Genomic DNA, 20,877 nt, shown 5'->3' with positions numbered 1-20,877 from the left:
ATGACGCGCGATGGAGGCGAGTGGACTCATGTAAACGTTGAAGAGGGTGGGACTGAGTGAAGATCCTTGTGGTACGCCACAGATGACTTCAGTGGCCTCAGAGTTGAATGGGGGAAGTCGGACTCTTTGAGTTCTCCCAGTGAGGAATGAGGTGATCCAGTCCAAGGCTTTTCCTTGTATGCCGATGCTGCTGAGACGTTGTATAAGGGTGCTGTGGCAGACTGTGTTGAAAGCGGCGGAGAGGTCGAGTAGAATGAGGGCCACTGTTTCACCGTTGTCTAGTAGTGTTCGGATGTCGTCAGTCGCAGCAATGAGGGCGGTTTCGGTGCTGTGTTTGGCTCGAAACCCGGATTGAGATGGATCGAGGGCGTTGTTGGATTCGAGGAAGGCGGCAAGCTGGCTGTTGACGGCTTTCTCGATGACTTTGGCCGGGAATGGGAGGAGGGATATGGGTCGGTAGTTTTTGAGTTCCGAGGGGTCTGCTGTGGGTTTCTTCAGAAGGGCGCTGAGTTCGGCGTGTTTCAAGCTGCAATTATATATTTCAATGCACGAGCAGAGAAGCGCTACGGTGAAACTAGGCTACAATAACTGATAGGCTAAAATTCTATTCAGGAGCAGGGAAGCGCTACGAGGTCTGAGGAGCACACGCAGTGGAGCGCTACGATACCAGTGCAGGGAGCGACCGCTTCCGAGCCAGTCAGGACGGTAGCGCTTCCCTGCTCCTGAATAGAATTTTAGCCTATCAGTTATTGTAGCCTAGTTTCACCGTCGCGCTTCTCTGCTCGTGCATTGAAATATATAATTGCAGCTTGATTTCATCGTAGCGCTTCTCTGCTCGTGCATGTAAATTATAATTGCAGCCTGATTTGATCGTAGCGCTTCTCTGCTCCTAGCTGCCCACTCTGCTTAATTTGATTAGTAAGTGCATTTGATCGTAGCGCTGACTGTAAAGACTTCATTGTTTAGTCCTGCATAGCCCTGCCTGTGTTGTTTTCGTGGTCGAGCATTTGCTGCCACCATTTTGTTGTTCTGCCTCTCAGCCCCTCTTCCCACCCGCCCCCGCCTCCCAGCTGACCCCACCTCCCACGGATAGCATTAGCAGGACCCGCCTGACCCCGCGCTGTGACCGTCCTGACTGGCTCGGAAGCGGTCGCTCCCTGCACTGGTATCGTAGCGCTCCACTGCGTGTGCTCCTCAGACCTCGTAGCGCTTCCCTGCTCCTGAATAGAATTTTAGCCTATCAGTTATTGTAGCCTAGTTTCACCGTAGCGCTTCTCTGCTCGCGCATTGAAATATATAATTGCAGCTTGATTTCATCGTAGCGCTTCTCTGCTCGTGCATGTAAATTATAATTGCAGCCTGATTTGTTATTCGAAATCAGAGGGAAAGAAAATCCTATTCAGCAAACGGGTGAAAACGAAATGTCCCGTGTTTCTAGGGCCTGGATCGATCCGCCGGCAGCAGCTCGTTTGGCTAAACGGATGGGCTGTGCGACGTTAAACAAACAGCGAGGGATGTCCACACAATACAGACATTCCGGCCCCTAATGATAGAAGCAGAAGGAGAGGTGAACACACACAGATAACATCACGTGGGTAAATGAGAACATGTCCCAGGGGCTCAAGGGACTCACCTGCCTCTGCAGAAAGGCACCAATGGAGGCGCTCAGCGGGAAACACCGGCCGACGCTCCGCTTGAAAAGGCCGGCCGGTAGTCGAATCAGCTAGGCCGCCATGATCGAAGGGGCAGGCTTTAGAAAGCAGCGCCAATCCGCATGCGTGCGGTTACAAGCATCAGGACGAGGAACAATGCCAATGCCACCTCAAACAACGCAGAGCTGCAACACGTGGGGAAATGCAAATTGAATGAGACTCCGTCAGGAGATAATAGTCCGAATAGCACAGTACAAAATAACAAAGAAAACCGTTAATAGATTAAAATCGGGGCATTCCAAAATAGAGGAACCCCAGTAAAAAACGCATAAAAGTTTAAGTATCGTAAGAAAAATGCGAAGATTATTCAGAGCAATTTACAATGGAAATTAACATTCCAGTAGCGTATTACATAGAAGGCGCACTCATGTCAGAGAGCGGAAATCAGGTAATGGCATTCTCCCACGCGAGATTCTCATTGAATCCTTTGTCTTTTGTGTTAAGCATATACATTCAAAACAGTTCTCCTTTCTTGCGAGTGATGTTAACGTCAGTGCCCAATTAGGCATGGACTTTTTCCAGTATTAACCATCGGAGGTCCCCTTCAGTATGGTGGGCCTCAATCCAGTGGCTGACCTGGGTGGCAGCATGTTGGATAATCTAATATTAGATTTGTGCTCCCCAATACGTTTATTACACTCTTCCGGTTTCCCCTACATAAGCCGTATTGCAGGGCAACAGAATAATGTAGATGTTGTTTGACAAACGGCAGTTCGTCATTTCTTTGAGGAAAACCATGCGGTCAATGACGAGGATGTGGTCATTGACAATGGCGTTGGGACAGGCTTGGCATGTTCCGCATTTGTTGTTGCCCTTGATAGGCTGGTTTCCCGTAATGGACTTTTGCAAAGGGTTGTTCTTTTCAGGTCTTTTCGCCCTCACCAAGATGTTTCTGAGGTTTTTGTTCCTTTTAAAGGCGAAGAGGGGCTTTGATATAGGTTGTGCATGTTGACCCAAATTTAAGATGTGCCATTGCAAATTGATTATTTGGCGTATCTTGTGGTCAAAGTTAGAATGTTTGGTAATGGAAACCAATCGATCTGTCTGTTCCTTGTGCTAGGTTGGGACATGGCCTCATGGTTGTAATACCTCGCCCTCTTGAGGGCATCTTTGATGAGCTTATTAGGGTATCCCCTCTTGATAAGCTTCTCTTTCAGGACCTCAGTATGTGTCATGTAGTTCTTGATGGAAGTACAATTTCTGCGGGGACGCAGAATTTGACTAAACAGGATGCCGTCCTTCTGGCACCTCGGGTGGATCTGCTGTAGTGCAGAAGGGTGTTCCTTGCCGTGGGTTTAGTGAATAAAAATACTGATACTTGGGAATCAAGATGTTCTATCCACATGTCAAGGAATTCCAGTTTGTTGTTACTCGTATGTGCGGTGAATTTCAAGTTGGGATCCACCGCATTGATCCACAGGATAAACTCATCCAAAGTCTCCTGGTCACCCTTCCAGATGAAAAAAATATAATCTATGAAGCGTGACCAGTGACAGATGTTCTCACTGAAGGGGGCCAATTCATTCTAGATGTTAAGACTCTCAAAGTGTCCCATGTATAAACATGCTACACTAGGGGCGCACGCTGCTCCCATGCTGACTCCCTTCACTAGTTGGAAAAAAACAGCCATCAAATTCAAAGAAATTCTTACCGAGAACAATGTCCAGGCATTGAAGAATGAAAGTGAAGTTGGTATATTTGTCTTCTGCTTCAATAATTTCCCTGATGACCTTCAGGGCTTCCTGTTGCGGAATGTTGATATATAAGGACTCAAGGTCCCTAGTTACCAATATTTCTCTATCCTGATCATATGGTAGGCCTTCAATTTTCAATATAAAATGTCCGGTGTCCTTTACTTATGAGGGCAGTCTAGATAAAAGGGTATGCAGGAAACGATCAACATATTTGGATAGTGGTCCATAGCTGCCCGATCGTGCAGACAATAGGCCTCAATGGGGGGTTGATCTCATCCTTGTGGGTCTTTGGCACCCCATAGATGATAGGTATGCAGGTGTAGCAAGGAGTAAGAAATTTCGTCCTTTTTTTACAGATATGGCCTCTTTCGGCGGCTGCTTAGACAATACCCAAGATTCTGCGTTTTAGATTAGGTTCAGGGTTGGACATAATCTTTTTGTGATGCATTTGTGGGCTTAGAAGATACTTCATCTTATCCCCATATTCGGTGGTGTCGAAAATCACGATACCGCCTCCCTTGTCAGAGGGTTTGATGGTTAAATCTCTGTTGTTCTTAAGTGCAAGGAGGGCGGCATTTTCCTCCCTGGTGGTGTTAAAGGAGGGTTTGGGCACATATTTGATGGCTTTTTCGATCTTGGTCGTGACAGCCTTTTCAAACATTTCCACTTCCGTCCTGACGGAATCAAGTCCTGGGGTGAAGCCGGAAGGAGGTTTGAGGCCGGATAAATTGTTATTCGTAATGGTAAAAGGACTCTCCAGGAAGAACTTTTTGAGTCTGATTCTGCGAAAAAAAAGAGTGACAGTCCTTCAGGAGCTCGAACTTATTGAGACTCGCTGCTGGTTCAAAAGAGAGTCCATTAGATAGAAGGGTCTCTGCAGGGGAGGGTCAATTGTGCAGGAAGAAAGATTGAACACAGTTGTCTTCAACTCCACATGCATGATTTGTCACCCAAATATCAGCTTTAAATAGATTTTGGATACTTAACCATTTTTCTTCAAACATCAGCTTTTGGGTTCTGAAAATTCCATCTTTTTCATCTTGAATACATGCTTTACAATTAAGGAAAAGCTTCTAATTTAGTAGCACAGGCGAACTACCTACAAGTAACTGGAGAGTTACTTGTTGAAGAAGTCTGAAATAGTGTATTACATTGCGGGTCTTTGCATAAATTACATAGAGGCTACATAACAGGTCACCATGCAGAATGGAAAATATTGACTTCAGGAGTTTGGTTTCATCATCAACAAGGAGGACTAAAGTAGTGTGGTTTATAAAAGTCACATCACCTGTTATGTAGTATGCATTACATGTTTATTTTGGGCATTCAGCTATAAAAGGTATTTTTTCGAATAGGAATATGTTTGTTGAAAATATTAAGTGAAATACAAAGATCCTGGGCAGATCTCCAACTCGGTTCATTTCGGTCTGCATTGGTGAAGGGGTGACTGCATAGGCTGGACTCCAGATGCCCGGGCTCATACTATTTTGACCGGATTTGTCAGGACTGAGTGGATGACCAACTCTCTGTGGGCGTTGCCACAGCTAGAAAGGCAAGGCGATGACCAAACACATCTTTTCTCATTGACTCTTTTTCTGTATCAAATCTGCTATGCCTTTTCTAAGAAAGGTCTTCCTGATGGCATTTGTGTCCATTCCACTTTACTGGAGCGGCGGCTGCCTCCAGGGCTCTCTATAGAATTTTCCTGATTGTGCACATCTGTCACGTAGGAAAAAGTCATCTTGGCATACTTTTGCCAAGCCTCTCAGGCACATAGTAACAAATACTTTGCCTGAGCTATGATATTTAGATTCCTTGGTTAACCGGCACCACTCCATCCCACCTTTCCGGGAGGTTCTGCTTTGGGATGCATTTATAAGTGGAGGTCATCTGTTCGTGCTAGACTGGGTCAAATCCCAAAGTTCAGGCCAACCGCGATGGAGCACAGATTGGATATAGTGACCAGCCTTGGCCCTCTGAAAAGAATAGCTTGGTTATGGTTGCGTCAAATTCGAAGACAAGATACGACGAGCAGTCTGTGGCGATGCGTCGGCGTTGATCTTTAGGATGTAGGCGATCTGTCGGTTCAGAGCCATGGAAGTCAGAGATACTTTGTCATGGAACCCCTATGATGTAGGTGATGCGTCCTCATTAAGCAGGGCCACCTGCGATGCAATTTTCTCAATCCTGGCAGCAGCGGCGATGCCTCGGCGTCAAGGCAGATGTGCTGGTTCTGAGCCATGCAACGACAGCGATGCGTGGGTTTTAGCAGTTGCAGCACTTTGATATTAAATAATTTTTATTAAAGGATTGTCAAACAGGTAATTACACATTACTGATACAGCCACTACATTTGTAGGAGCAATAAAAGCGAAGGATCAGAAGGCCAATAAGTCTATCAGTACTGGTGTAAATTTAAACTGGCAAAGGGCTTGTATGCGCAATCCCGCGATTGGAAGGAGAACGAAAAAGAACATATAACCAGAAACCCCCCCTACCACCACCCTATCCCTGCCCACCCACCATCGATATTCGATGTCCACCGCCTATCCTCAATCAAACCCATACTGTCTCTATCTGAGCTTCAGCTACGCTTTGTCCGAGAGGCGCAATAATCGGAGATATCTAGGGCAAGAGACCTCATGAAATTCCGAGGCCAGTAAGGACAAAAAGGGTTGCTATATCTCTAAGTATTTGGTCCCCTCCCCAGCCATAGACAGCGAGAGCTTTTCCATACCAAGCACTAACCAGAGGCGTTGGAGCCACCCATGAAATGTGGGAACGTGTGCGGTTCGCCAATGTGTGAGTATGTTCTGCATCGCTGAGCCCAGCGCAATTGCTATCAATCTACCCCTGCTGGAGCGCAGTTGATACGTTACGGGATTCGGTTGCCCCAACAAAACGTATGATGGGAAACGTGGGATCTCTGTGTCAAAGTGTGCATCCACCTTATCTAGTATCTGCTTCGAATACTCTCGCATCTGCGCGCAATCCCAAAGCAAATGCACCAGTGTGCCCACCTGCCCGCAGCCGCGCCATCACATTGCATCTCTAGTATGATCCATTTCATGGAGACGTTCGGGGGTATAGTACCAATAGGTCGCAATTTTAGTGAGGGTGTCTGTAAGCCCCATGTGATATGCAGAATGCCGTGCCCTGTAATATAGCCCCTCCCAATCTTTGTGGTTCAGTGTCCTGCCTAGTTCCCTCTCCCAGCGTGCCCTGCCAGCACTATAGGTGTGTATGTATTTGCCCTGTAGCATGTTATCAAGATCAGATATCAGTTTTTTATCTGTTTAGCGCTTGATTAACCAATGTTCATAGAATGTGAGGTATCTATCTGCCATAGGGCGTACTTGCTCACTAAGCGACCAGTGTCATGCTTGCAAGTATATAAGTGTCTCCGTTTCTGGCAGTCCATATTCTTGCTTAAACTGAACGAAGGGAATGATGCCCTCCGCCGTGTACAGATGAAAAAGGTACCGGCACCCCCCCAGGCCTCCATTTCGCATAGGCCACAGAATCCGTCCCCAGAGTAAAGTCAGGGTTGTCCATGATGGGGATAAGGGGAGACAGAAAAGTAGTAAGGTCATGGCTAACATTAGTCCGGTCCCAGACTTCCAAAGGAACCCTCGTAATATATGAGGCGTATAGGTTAGGGGTCTATGCTGTTTGCGGAGAACGGGGATTTCTTGCAGCGGTCTACCAGCCACTGCCTGGTCCTGAAACAACCAGTGTCTTTCAGACTTCCATTTACTCCATTCTACCAAGAGGCGCAACTGAGCAGCCTGAAAGTATGCCGTCAGGTCTGGTAGTCCAATTCCTCCCTGTTCGGGAGGCAGCATCGCCAGCCTTAGCTTCAGGCGCGGTTTCCTCCCATTCCATAAATACTGAGCCAAGTCTGATTGTGTTCACTTTATCCAACCCGGGGTTGGCCGGAGGGGAATAGTGCGGAAAAGGTATAAGATCTGAGGGAGAACAGTCATCTTCACTGCTGCAACTTTGCCCAGCCAAAACAACGGTTAGTGTTTCCACCGCCCCAACTCCTGCCGAATCTTTTGTCGCAATTGGGTGTAGTTGATATTAACTGTATCTAGCAAGGAGGGGGCCAATTGAATCCCCAGGTAGGGAACTGCTTTCTTCGCCCACTGGGTGGGGAACGAGCCCTGCAACAGAGCCCGAGTGGGTTTCTCTAGGGATAGATCGAGGGCCACCGACTTGCTCATATTAACCTTGAACCTGGCAACACAACCGAACAGTTCCAGGTCCTCAAAACATGCCAGTAGAGAGTCCTTCGGTTCAGATAGCGAGATCAAAACATCATCTGCATATAAGCTGATCGTATGGACATAGCCCCCGAATTTGATCCCCGTTACTCGCGGGTTGAGCCTCAATTTCTGCGCCAATGGTTCCATATATAGGGCGAAGAGTAGGGGCGACAATGGGCACCCCTGCCTTGTGCCTCTCCCAATAGCAAACCAGGGGGACGTATAGCCATTGACACGTACTGTGGCTGTCGGAAATTTGTACCAGTTCATTACAGAGGTACGGAACTTCAACCCCAACCCCACCTTCCACAACACTCTTTCCAAATAGGGCCAATGGACCCTATCGAACACCTTCTCGGCGCCGATAGCCAACATCATATATTCCCCTTCCGTGCGTGTAGCCTTTTCAACAAGGTGGAGGGCTCTCTTAGTATTATCAAAGGTTTGGCGTCCCGGGATAAACCCAGCTTGGTCTGAGTCAATATGGGGTGCCAGTCGGGCAGCCAAAATCCCTGTGTACAGTTTAAGATCTACGTTAAGTAGAGAAAAAGGACGGTATGCCCCGCACAGCGATCGATCCTTCCCAGGCTTCGGAATGACAGCTATGGAGGACTCCAAGAGATCACCTGGGATCGCCCCTGGCTCCGAAAAGGAATTAAAAAGGCACGTGAGCAGAGGGGCAACTTGCGTACAGAATGTTTTATAAAAGCTCGCCGGGAAGCCATCCAGTCCCGGTGTCTTCGCCGTTTTAAGGCGTTAGATGGCTGTAATAACTTCCTCTGGCCGGAAGTCTAGCTCCAGGTGTTCTGTCTGATCCTTTGTGAGGACTGGGAGAGGGATGGAGTCCAGAAAGGTATCCTCGTCTCTGTCACCAGTAGTGTCACCGGAATAGAGGTCGGCATAAAAGTCTCTACAGGCACCAGCTATCTCGTGGTCATCCGTAACATGCCTACCTTCCCCCCCGAAGGATTTCCTGCACTGTCTGCTTCTGCCTCACTTCATGCAATTTGTGCGCTAGTAAGCGCCCACACCTGTCCCCGCCAGTGTAATATGCATGACGCAACCGCAAAGCTGCAAACTCTGCCCGGTCTTGATCAAGAGCTGCTAATTGTTTCCTAATCGCTTTCAACTGCCTCCAAACCCTAGGGGCCCCGGTCCTCTGGTGCATTTGCTCCAGTTCCCTGGTCCGCTGAGTGAGGTCATCCCTCTTACTCTGCCGTTCAGCATTATCCACGGCAGAGATCGCAATAAACTCCCCTCTTATGACGGCCTTCAGAGCAGCCCACTGTGTCGCGTGTGTAGTGTCCGTTGCAGCACTTTAAACCCACTTCCAGGGGTCCAGGACTGGATTGGTACCACTTGGCAGGGCAAGACTGTCAGATGGCAGAGTCCAGGTGCTGGTTGTGGGGTGGATTGACGTTTTTTATGTCCCTGAGACATCCAACAGGTGGCAAGCAGACAAGCCCTTTGAGCAACTCTGAGTTTAAGTGGTATAGATCCACACCTTCTCATCTAGGCAAGAAGGGCAGAAGGCAGGTCAGCACAGGTGAAAAGCAGTTCTTCCACAGCAGTAGTCCGTCAGAGTGGAAGTCCTTCAGCAGCACAGCAGTCCTACCTGGCAGAGTATCCAAAGGTCGTAAAATGTACTGAGTTGGTAGGGTCAGGAGTCCAGTCCTTATACCTAGTGGTGCCTTTGAAGTGGGGGAGACTTGAAAGAGAGGCCTTTTGAAGTCCACAAGGTTCTTACGCTTCCTACCCTGGCTCCAGACTCACTACAAGGAGGTATATAGCTCTTTGTGTGGGGACAGTCACAGCCCTATTCATGTGCAAGTTACCCGCTACTACCTCCCATCTAGCTCAGGAAGGCCCATCAGCCTTGTGATAGGCCATCATGATGTGAATGTCACACCTCAGCACACTTTGTGTGTAACTGTCTAGAGGTAATGCAAAAAGCCCAGTTGTCACCCACCCCAGATGTGTCCAAATAACATCTAACAAGTCTCTCTCAGGACTTCTTATCTATCGCCCGCCGGGCTGCACAAGACAGTTCCTAGGATCCTTATTAGATACTACCTTAGCTGCAGCGGCTTTGTCTTCGAATTTCTTGATTCTAGGAGATTTGAATCTACATTTTGATGATCCGAATGATAAAGTTGCCACAGATCTCTGTTGTGATCTTAAATCTTTTAAGCTGAAGCTCATAAATAAAGAGGCAACACACGTCAAAGGTAATCTTTTAGACCCTATTTTCTCAAATTGTAGTCAGCTTAATACTAGCCCCCCTCTTCCTGTATCATGGTCTGATCATTTTTTAGTCCCATTTTCTTGGAAAACCTGCACAGAGGTACGACGGGCAGCACTACCTCGCACTTTAGAAAGGGCCTGGCCCAAGTTATCTCTGGAAAGGCTGACTCTAGCACTTGAACAAACTGCTCCTAAGATAGATTCAGATCCATTGGCTGCAGATACAAGCTTTTGTAATTGGCTGAACAACTCCCTGGATGCGGTACTACCTCTTAAAACAGTCACAAAGAAAAGTAGTACTTTTAAATCACTGTGGTACACTCCAGAGCTTAGAGACCTCAGAAAAATCTGCAAAAAACTGGAACGCAGATGGAGGAAAGACTGGGCGGTTAATAATAAAGCGGCTTACCGATCTGCCCTGAGACTCTACAAAACCTCCCTGAAAAAGCAGAGGTGGCTTTCTATGAGAATAAAATTAATTTGTCATCTAACTCCTCGAGAGAAACTTTTAAAATAGTTAAACAACTACTTAAGGTTCCTTCTCCAGTAAGCACCCTGGAATGCACAGAAGAAAGATGTAATCCACTAGCGGACTTCTTTGATTCTAAGATATTAAGAATCCTTGATAGTCTACCGCAGAACGTCTCTGTTTCTTATGACGACATTGACCTGGCCCCTACTTCCGAAATTTCCGGGATTTTCGGTGATTAACGAAGATAAATGCAGGCAAAATAAATGTTTAGTCCATAATGATGGCTCCAGTTCAATTCAAGTTCAGTCACCAAAAATATGATCAATTTGTTGAAATTTGGTTCCACACCTGTGCTGCTTGATAGATGGTTCACCTCGTCGCCAAAATTTGTAATAAATTCAGCAAAAATGTAGGTTGTATTTGATGGTTTATTAATAAGCAGCACAGCAACAGATGATGACAGCCAGCCAGCGTAGAGCAGCAGAACAAACTGACTCTGATGGCTTGCAGAGAACTGGAGTTCTAATGGAACTGTAATAATCTAAAACATACCAAGGTGCATTTAAAGGTACAGAATTAAAATACAATAAATGAAAATGTAACAACTCCTTTAGTTGTATTACCAGGGATGACTTCTGTAAAGCCCTATCCTCCTTGAAAAGTGGCTCGCCGTCTGATCCTGCGCCCATGTATATCCTTAAGCGGATCGCAGATACGATCGCCCCATTGGCAACAGAGCTTCTAAATGCCTCTTTTTCCTGCGGGGTTGTGCCACCTAGTTGGAAACAGGCCAGGGTCAAAACCCTTTTAAAAAAAACGGGGCTTGATCCCTCGGACCTGGCCAATTTCCGCCCGATTTCGTTGTTACCCGGCCTTGGCAAAATTGCCGAAAAAATGGTCAATCAGCAGCTCTCCGGGTTCCTCGAAAATAACCTGCTGTTGAGCAACTCCCCAACGGGTTTTTGTCCGGGGCAAGGCACGGATACAGCCCTGATAGTGGTGGCGGAGATGGCAAGGTGTATCTTAGATTCAGGAGGATCCGCTGTTGTGATCCTCCTGGACCTAAGTGCAGCATTTGACACGGTGGACCACGAAATTCTAACTCACCGTCTCGCCAGACTGGGCGTAACAGGAATGGTCCTGAAATGGCTTACATCCTTTTTGAATAATCGCTCTTTCAGAATCTGGGAAGGTGGTGCACTGTCTAAATCTACCCCCCTCCAGTGTGGAGTCCCTCAGGGCTCTTCTTTGAGCCCTACTTTGTTTAACATATATATGGCCCCACTGGAGGAGGTGGTGGCTCCCTTTGGGATCAAAACAGTCACCTACGCGGACGACACCCAATTAGTCGTCTCGCTAACCCAACAAGAGGGATGTCTGGATAACCTCTCCGTCTGCCTTGCCGGAATATTCTCCTGGATGTCCAGTTTGCGGCTCAAACTAAATGGAGCAAAAACGGAAATCATGCTCCTGGGTCATCATTTTACATCTCTCCCCAAAGCTGTCTGGCCCCCCTGCTTGGGTGAGTTGCCCATACCCAAAGATAAAATTAAAAGCTTAGGGGTGTGGTTTGAGCCTGACCTAACTTTTAAGACGCAGGCACAGAAAGTTGCAGGCATTTGTTTTGGCCTACTACGATCAGTGCGGAAAGTTCTCCCTCTCCTGCCTCCCCAGTCCAGGACACTACTGATTCAGGGGTTAATATTATCCAAACTGGATTATAGCAACGCCCTGTTTTTAGCAGCTCCTGAAGCTACCATCAATATCCTGCAACGGGTGCCGAATGCCGCAGCCAGGATGCTTGCGGGTGCCTCAAGAAGATCTTCGGCTAGACCGGTCTTGAGAGCACTTCACTGGCTGCCAATACGCGAAAGAGTTATCTTTAAATCGCTATGCATCACCCATAAGGCTCTTCAGGGTAAAGGACCTCCTGTCCTCAGGAACCTGATCTGCCCCTACAAATCATCTCGGGCTCTCCGGTTGCACCTCGGAAACCTGGCAAGGTTCCCAGAGTTAGGAAGGTACGCACAGGGGGTCGCCGCTTCTCTGTAAATGCGGCAAAAAACTGGAACTCTCTCCCCAGCCGGATTCGTACCGAACCCTGCTATTTTAAGTTTTGAAAGGCCCTTAAAACATTTCTTTTTCCCAAGGACTCCTAATTATCGGTACCCTCTTCAGTTTGTTCTTTGTTCTTTTTTGTTAGCGCTGGGACGCTTTTGGGCAGCCATGCGCTTTATAAATCAAATTTCATTACATTTCATTTCATGTGTATTCAGAGAGAGGCAGAGATACAGAATGGTTAAAAAAAGCAGACTTTCTAATAGTATATATGAGGTAAGGATGTCATACAAGATCATTATTCCAACACTAGTATGTAAGTTTCTGAACTTTTCAATATGTCAAACAACTTAATTGAAGGTTATTTTCAAATAACATAAAAATAAACACATTTTCAAAAAGCAGGTGTATATAATCAAAAATCACCTTTTTTATTGAAAAAGATTAATCTTCATCTATCAACAGGGGTTCACAAAAATAAATCTTATGACACATTGTCATTACTGAATCATATCTAACTTCATATGCCATATGGCAATGTATCAAACAATCACTTCCTATATACATGGGTTAAGCCTGTCAAAAAATATACTAGGCTTTAAATAACATATTTAACAGTGACTACGCAGGAAGTTGGAATGTACGTCCACTTTCTGGCATTTTCTGACTTACAATTTAAAATCTGACTTCACCATAAGTTGTGATTTTAAATTGTGAGTCCAGAGACACCAAACTCAAAATTTCTATCTAGTCCCAATTGGGAACTACACTTCTAGGATGCAATAAGGCAATCCTAGTGTTAACCTGTGGGCAAGATATGCCTTGCAGTAGCGAAAACTAATTTGAGTTTTTTACTACCTGGACATATAAAACTTAAAGGTATGTGTCCAACTCTACCCTTGCAGCTGTCCAGAGCTTACCTTAGGGGTGACTTACATTTTTTAAAAAGAAAGGGTTGGGCCTGGATAGTGGGTTAGCTTGCCAGGTCAACATGACAGTTAAACTACACACTTAGGTTCTGCAATGGCAGGCTTGATACATGCTTTAAAGGGCTATGGAAGTGGGTAGCACACTCCGTGCTCCAGCCCACTTGCAGCATTTAATATCCAGGCCCTGGCCACACATCGTGCACTTTACTGTGGACTTATAAGTAAATAAATATGCCAATTGAGGATAAACCAGTGCTGCCCTGTTTGAGGGAAAGTACACCGGCACTTTAGCACTAATAAGCAGACTTACAATGAATATCTGTTAATCAAATCCAGTGCATCATGAACCGTGTGTATGCTTTATTGTTCATTCTTTATTTCTTTTGCTTCCACAGAGAATGGAAACAAGGACACAACCCATGCTTTTTGTCCCTAAACATAGGGACATATTCCGGGCTGTTTTAAAAAACCTATAAGGCATCAACTTTAAAGCAATCAGAAAATTCAAGCAGTAGCTATGATTTATGAACATTGTGTGCACATAAAAGCAACATAACAGACAGGTTAAAAACAACATTTAGCACCCATAAAGCTAAAAGACATCCTCACAAAACCTAGTTTGTGTGAGAACACATGACACTAACTGAATGTAGTCAGATAATTATTTAGGAATATGTGAAAAAACAGACTATAGTTATGTCTACTACTTTGAGAATAAAACTCTTCTACGTATTAATGTATTCAGATTTAATATGTTCTGTGTTATACAAAAACATTGATTCATAAAGAAATTCATTCTTGGTAGCTTTGAATTTGCCATATACTGAAACAACAATCGTAACTCTGTATTGGTTAAATATTACTAAAAACGACTTCTTTCAAAGAGAAAATGACAAAGATTGATTCACAGGAAGAAATGGCAGAAAGACAGACAGACTGCTGAATATCACATTCCCCTATATGAGAGCATGAGATCCCATTCGTCAAACAAACTGTACCCCATAAAAGGCTATGTCGTAAAGCCACTCACCAGCAGAAAGAAAAACAATGATATATTGCTTACCACAAATTTATACAGTTGTTCATCAGCCCATAGGGCAGATATTTGTATGGTATCCTTCACCCAATTCAGTATATGTTTTTTTAAGAAACAAAATATATATAAATATATATATCCCATAAACACCTGAAACTTCAGTGTCAATGTGAAACTAAATAATCCTTCAATAGAACAAGGACATTTTGCAGACAGCTTATCGAGTGGTAAAGTGCCCAGAATCCTAAAGCCAGCAAAAAGGCCTATCTTAGTGGTGACTTATATTTATTAAAAAGGAAGGTTTGAGCCTGGGAAGAGAGTTAACTTGCCATGTTGACATTGCAGTTTAAAACTGCACTTGCAGGCTCTGCAGTAGCAGACCTGAGAAATGTAAGTGGGTGGCACAATCTGTGCTGCATGCCCACTAGTAGTATTTAATTTACAGGCCCTGGGACGTGTAGTACACTTTACTAGGGACTTATAAGTAAATCAAATATGCCAGTTGTGGAAAAGCCAGTGTTACCATGTTTAAAGTAGAGAGCACATGCACTTTAGCACTGGTAAAGTGCCCAGAGTCCTAAAGCCAACAAAAACAAATTCATCAAAAATGGGAGGTTTAAGGTAAAAGGTTTGGGAGTGACCCTGCAGAAAGGGCTATTTCTAACATTGTTTCCCTAAAGTAGAAATTTGGGTGTTAGGACAGAAAGTGTTTGGCAAGGACTGTTGGGAATGATGAAAGCCTTTTAAGGTGGGTGAAACACAATTTTGCTCTTGGGTGTGCAAGGGTGTTCTAATGACACATTGTAGCAGGAGGCATTCGAAGGAGTTTTGCCAGTACCCCTCAATTTTTCACGCTTTAAAATCTGAGAAGGATTTCAAACCCTCAGTTTTGGACATGACTTGCAAATTATGTTGTGGTTGACTGGTATGGAGTTTGAAAAGAACATTGGTAATCCACTGTGTGAACATGTATTTGTGAGATATGTCTTTGTAACCACTGTGATATGAATTTAGTTATCTGAGATAAGGTGTCAGATTGTATGAATGCTTCCAATGGTCATTTTGACTTTGATGTGGGCACCAGCAAGGCTGGTTAGTTCTTGCTCTGGTTAATGGGTGTACTTCTGGTGTTCTTAGAAAGGCAACACCCTGCTTTGGCTGAATTCCTCGTTGTAGCTGAGAAGTGCTATGACTGCTTGGTTCTTCAGATTCCTGTTAGTTGCATGTTAATTATTAAAGCGGTGCATTTGTCCTCCGCAAGGTTTGCAACATGCCTCATCCTCCTGGGATCCCCCAAGATTAGATTGTTGGGTAAGCATCTTGTATGGTTATTTCCCTTGGTGGGACATCAGATGAATTAAATAGGAGATGTGGTGTGTGTTCAGGAATCCCTGGGGATGTAATAGTGATTGATAGGTAATACATGTGGGTGCTAACAAAATAAGTTATTCTTGTATTCCTTCTTGGACTTTTTTGTGGCAGTATTGAGGGGTAGTTATGTTCTATGCAGGGCAGCCTGGACAAATGAGACAACATCACTGTACTTTAGGGAAATGACTTCGGTATCAATCGGGCTGTATGTAGGTGAAATATGAGGATTTATCTGTGGGTGATAGGTCTGTAAACTAATAGCATGCCAGATGTGGTGTTGTTGAGTCCAATGGTTGGGAGGTCTAGTTTGCAAACGTAACTGAGTTCCTCTAGGTGGTCAGTTCACTTAGGTTTGAGTCAAATAGTATTTAAGACTAGTAGATGGCAGCTATATGGGCATATCACTTCTGATGTGGCGACGCTGGCGTGAAGATGTCGGACACCACCTACCGGTGTGCAGAGCTACTTCTTAAGATTTTCCGGATCCAGTCTGGTGCCTGGGAAATATTCTAAGGTGAGAAATCTGAGGTTAGATAGACACTCTACCAGAAAAAGCGTTAGTAAGTAACTTGTTGATTAGGTGGAGAACATACCTTTTTTCACATATTGTACTCTAAACAGGGTACACGTTTGTCTATATCTGTCACATTCTGACAGCATTTAACACTGTTTTTATGTTTCAGGCCTGTTACTGATTATTTAAATGACGAAAGTTTGAATGGACTCAAGCAGATCCATGAGGAGGTTAGTACATAAGTGTAATATCCTTTAATCTGCATTTAAAACGCTGCATATTGAAATTATAGAATTTATCAAGAGTTGTGTTTCTGCTTTTCAGTAGGCGTCTGCTGTTAATACCAATGTGCTTAGACGCCTGTCAAAATGTCTTTTAGCATCATGTACCTTCCTCCCTTGTGATATGCATGTACTCCACGTGTGGAATGGATTTCGAAAATTTAACAATATATGTGCAACAGTCAGACTGAAAAAAAGAGACAAAATCTGCTTTTAAACAGATTATTTCTCCCACCACAAGCAGTGTGCCATAATTTTGCGCTGTAATACTATGACCAGTAGGCACTATTGTAACTGCAGCTCTTGGCTGCCATGTTGTAGAAGTGGGTTGCTTACATGGGATTGTTTAGTTAATTGATCATTTTTTGTGGTCTCGCTACAGACCGCTTCAACTGTCTGCCGCAAGATTGCATTGTATACCATGCTCCACAGAGCCAATCCTTACTCAAGATGGAATTACATTCTTGTCAGTCTCCATTGTCTTGCTCCTGTTTGTTGCTTTCCTCTATTTTTGTGTTTGATCCGTCCACAGGAGCTTTTAGGTTACACCGTCAGTAGATTCGTAATTCTTCCTGCTCCTAGCTCAGCATTTCAAAGAGAGCCATGTTTATACAGCGGTTAAGGGGTCTTTCGTTTCCTCCAGAGCCATGTTTACACACTGGTTTGTGGCCTTTCTTCGCCACTAGTGGTTACTAGAAAAACAGCAACAGAAATGTGAAAGATACAACATCGATCTTGAGAGACTTCTATTGACAATCATTGGCAGTGCCAATCAGTGTCACTTGTATGTAAGGATAAGATAGAGCAATTGGCATTTGCCCATGCTTTATTGAGATGCTTTATTGAAGATATTTATTGAAGTACTTTATTGAAATGCATAATGGAATGCTTTAAGTAATGCGGATGAATTAATTGCCCTGATCTTAATTCTATATAAAGTCTATCGATTTTAATCAAAAGTACTGGTGTGGTCTCCATTATTGCGCCCACTTCTTGACTCAGTGGATGAGTGTGTTGAGTAGCTACTTTACACGTAAGCCCCTGGTTGCCTACCTGCTCGAGCCAGGCTACCCCCCCGGAGAACTGGTGGTCCCAGTTCTGACATTTCAACAAGACCTTGAAGGGGATGATCCGGAGCCTGCCAGAGGACTTGAGGCGGAAATGGGACATCCTCCTCCCTTGCCTGCTGTTTTCGTACCGCGAGGTACCACAGAAGGGAGTCGGGTTCAGCCCCTTCGAACTGCTCTATGGCCATCCCGTTAGGGGACCCCTCAGCCTTGTCAAAGAGGGGTGGGAGAAGACTTCGCAGAAGCTTCCCCGTGATGTCGTCAGCTACATGCTGGCATTCCGCAGCCAGAGGGCCAAGCTGTGGAAGGAAGCCTCAGACAACTTAGAGGCTAGCCAAGCTGTCATGAAGGAGTGGTATGACCGCAACGCTCGGACTGTATCCCACCACTGCCACCAAATGTCAGAACTGGGACCACCAGTTCTCCGGGGGGTAGCCTGGCTCGAGCAGGTAGGCAACCAGGGGCTTACGTGTAAAGTAGCTACTCAACACACTCATCCACTGAGTCAAAAAGTTGGCGCAATAATGGAGACCACACCAGTACTTTTGATTAAAATCGATAGACTTTATATAGAATTGAGATCAGGGCAATTAATTCATCCGCATTACTTCAAGCATTCCATTATGCATTTCAATAAAGTACTTCAATAAATAGCTTCAATAAAGCATCTCAATAAAGCATTTCAATAAATAGCTTCGATAAAGCATCTCAATAAAGCATTTCAATAAATAGCTTCAATAAAGCATCTCACTAAAGCATTTCAATAAAAAGCTTCAATAAAGCATCTCAAAGCATTTCAATAAATAGCTTCAATAAATAGCTTCAATAAAGCATCTCAATAACCCATTTCAATAAATAGCTTCATGAAAGCATCTCAATAAATAACTTCAATAAAGCATGTCAATAGGGCAAACAACTCCCTTGTGCAGGGCTGAGCCACTTCAGGCGAATTTCAGGGCCTAAACAGGTAATAACTAGAAAGCCTGCTCTCAGGCGTAGGCAGTTAATGAGTGGCAAGCCTGTCCTCAGGCCTAAACAGTTAACTAGGGGCCTCGTCGTCTCTGGAGGCACTTTGGGGCCAACAGGGCCCAGTCTCACTTTCCCCGGGGGAGGGGCGAACACAGGGCCTTCCCCGGCCTTCCGCCCTCCTCCCCTGGGGTTACCTGTGACTTCGGCCCACCGGGGCCCTTGCGATGGTTCAGGGGCAGGCGGTGTGGCTTCGGCCCTCCAGGGGGCCTTACTCGACCCGGCGCGGTGCAAGGAGCAGATGCGTGGCACCGGCGCCGGGGTCGAGTGAATTCAGCTTAATTTACTTGGCGGGGCAAATCGGAGGGGTGCTTCTCTGCTTCCCGGCCCCGTCCGCGACGAGTCTCGGCTTTCCCCAGGGCACCGGGGCTTCCAGCCGATGGTGGCTCGGCTCAGGTGGGGGCGCGATGCTGACGGCCTTCCTTGGCTCAGGAACCAATGGCCAAAGGCAGAGGGGAGGCTGGCTCGCCCCGCGAGCCGCGCTGCCATTGGCGGCCGCGGGCGCGCCTCCCCTCTGCCTTTTGCCATTGGTTCCTGAGCCGAGGAAGGCCGCCAGCATCGCGCCCCCAGCTTGCCAGCTGGAACTCCATTTTGTCAGGTGGGGACCCAGGTAACCTGGAAGAAAGATGCTAGGACGTAGGCAACAATGCTGGGTCAACACAGGTCCCTACACACTTTGCAGGCTAGACAGTGGTGGGCAATTGATTTAGCTCTTAGGCACAATAGGTGTCCAATTAATTGCAGCGCACTCTGTTTCACTGGAGGGTGCTGGGTAACTACAGGTCCTAAATCCCACCGCCCTTACCATCAAATACTGCTAAGTATCAGCAGAGGGTGAAGGTCAATGGGGAGGAGGTGGACGCTCTGAGGGACACAGGTGCCAGCATGACCACCGTAGTGAGGCGGCTGGTGTTCCCTGAGCAGGTAGTACCTGATGTGTTCCATCCGGCCGTGTTGGCTGAAGGCAGTATGAGCTACTATCCCGTGGCTCAAGTTCCCTTTGAGTGGGGAGGAGTGTCAGGCCCGTTGAGAGTTGCGATAAGCCCTGCCTTGCCTGTGGACTGTTTGCTCGGTAATGACCTGGAACATACCGCCTGGAAGCAAGTGGAGTTTAAGGCCCACACTGAGATGCTGGGGTTCCCAGGGTGGACTTGCGTAGTTATGCGGTCCATGGCTGCCCGGCAGGAAGCTCAACCCGGGTTTGAGCCTGAGACAAGGGCCCAACCCAATGCCGGTCCAGCGGAGAATGGAGTGGAGGACACGCCCTGTGTGATGGATGGGGAGCCTGCGGAGGTATCCCCGGAGTCCGTGGAGGTGGATGTCGTTCCCGTGGGGGACTTGCCGACCCTTGCCGAGTGGCATGTGGAAGGAGGGCCTACCCGGGAAGAATTCTGTCGGGGGCAGAAGGAGTGCCCCACGCTTGAAGGCATGCGGCGACAGGCCGAAGCCCAAGCGGTGAACAAAGAGACCGGCAGTTTTCACGTGTATTGGGAGGATGGCCTCCTGTACAGTGAGCCAAGGGTTCTGGTGCATGGATCCTCGAGGGTCTTAGTGGTCCCCCAGTGCTACCGGGCCTTTTTGTTGGAACTGGCGCATGAGATACCCTTAGCCGGACACCTGGGCCAGGACAAGACCTTTGCAAGGCTAGTCCCACATTTTTATTGGCCCAGGATGAGAGTTGCCTCTGACACCTACTGCAAGACCTGCAAGACTTGCCAGGCAAGTGGCAAGACGGGGACCAAAGTGAAGGCCCCATTGGAACCGCTCCTGGTGGTCGGGACCCCCTTTGAGCGGGTCGGTATTGACATCGTTGGGCCGTTGGACCCTCCGACCTCTGCGGGACAACGGTTCATCTTGGTGTTAATGCACCACGCCACTCGGTACCCGGAGGCTATCCCTCTGATGACTGTTACTGCACCTGTGGTGGCGCGGGCCCTGATGGGGATATTTACCCGGGTGGGATTCCCCAAGGTCGTGGTGTCGGACAGGGGCACAAACTTCATGTCGGCCTACATGCAGGCCATGTGGAAGGAGTGCGGAGTGACCTATCGGTTTTCCACTCCTTACCACCCCCAGACTAACGGGCTCGTAGAGCGCTTCAACAAGACCTTGAAGGGGATGATCCGGAGCCTGCCAGAGGACTTGAGGCGGAAATGGGGCATCCTCCTCCCTTGCCTGCTGTTTTCGTACCACGAGGTACCACAG

The 20,877-nt window shown here is 46.5% G+C and overlaps 1 protein-coding gene across 3 annotated transcripts in view; it reads left to right on the top strand.

Moving 5' to 3' along the window:
• The window catches only part of TBCD (tubulin folding cofactor D), a 2,437,462-nt gene that overhangs the window by 1,499,888 nt on the left and 916,697 nt on the right, over nucleotides 1-20,877 (top strand). For all 3 annotated transcript variants that reach the window (XM_078654702.1, XM_078654704.1, XM_078654703.1), the window contains one exon: nucleotides 16,468-16,528. In XM_078654702.1, the coding sequence (XP_078510828.1) occupies nucleotides 16,468-16,528 (61 nt within the window). The remainder of the gene's footprint in view (nucleotides 1-16,467; nucleotides 16,529-20,877) is intronic.

Source organism: Lissotriton helveticus, chromosome 7, assembly GCF_964261635.1.
Source record: "Lissotriton helveticus chromosome 7, aLisHel1.1, whole genome shotgun sequence".
NCBI classification, from domain to species: Eukaryota; Metazoa; Chordata; class Amphibia; order Caudata; family Salamandridae; genus Lissotriton; species Lissotriton helveticus.
Note: the sequence above shows the minus strand (reverse complement) of the source record. Positions and strands in the feature narration are given on the sequence as shown.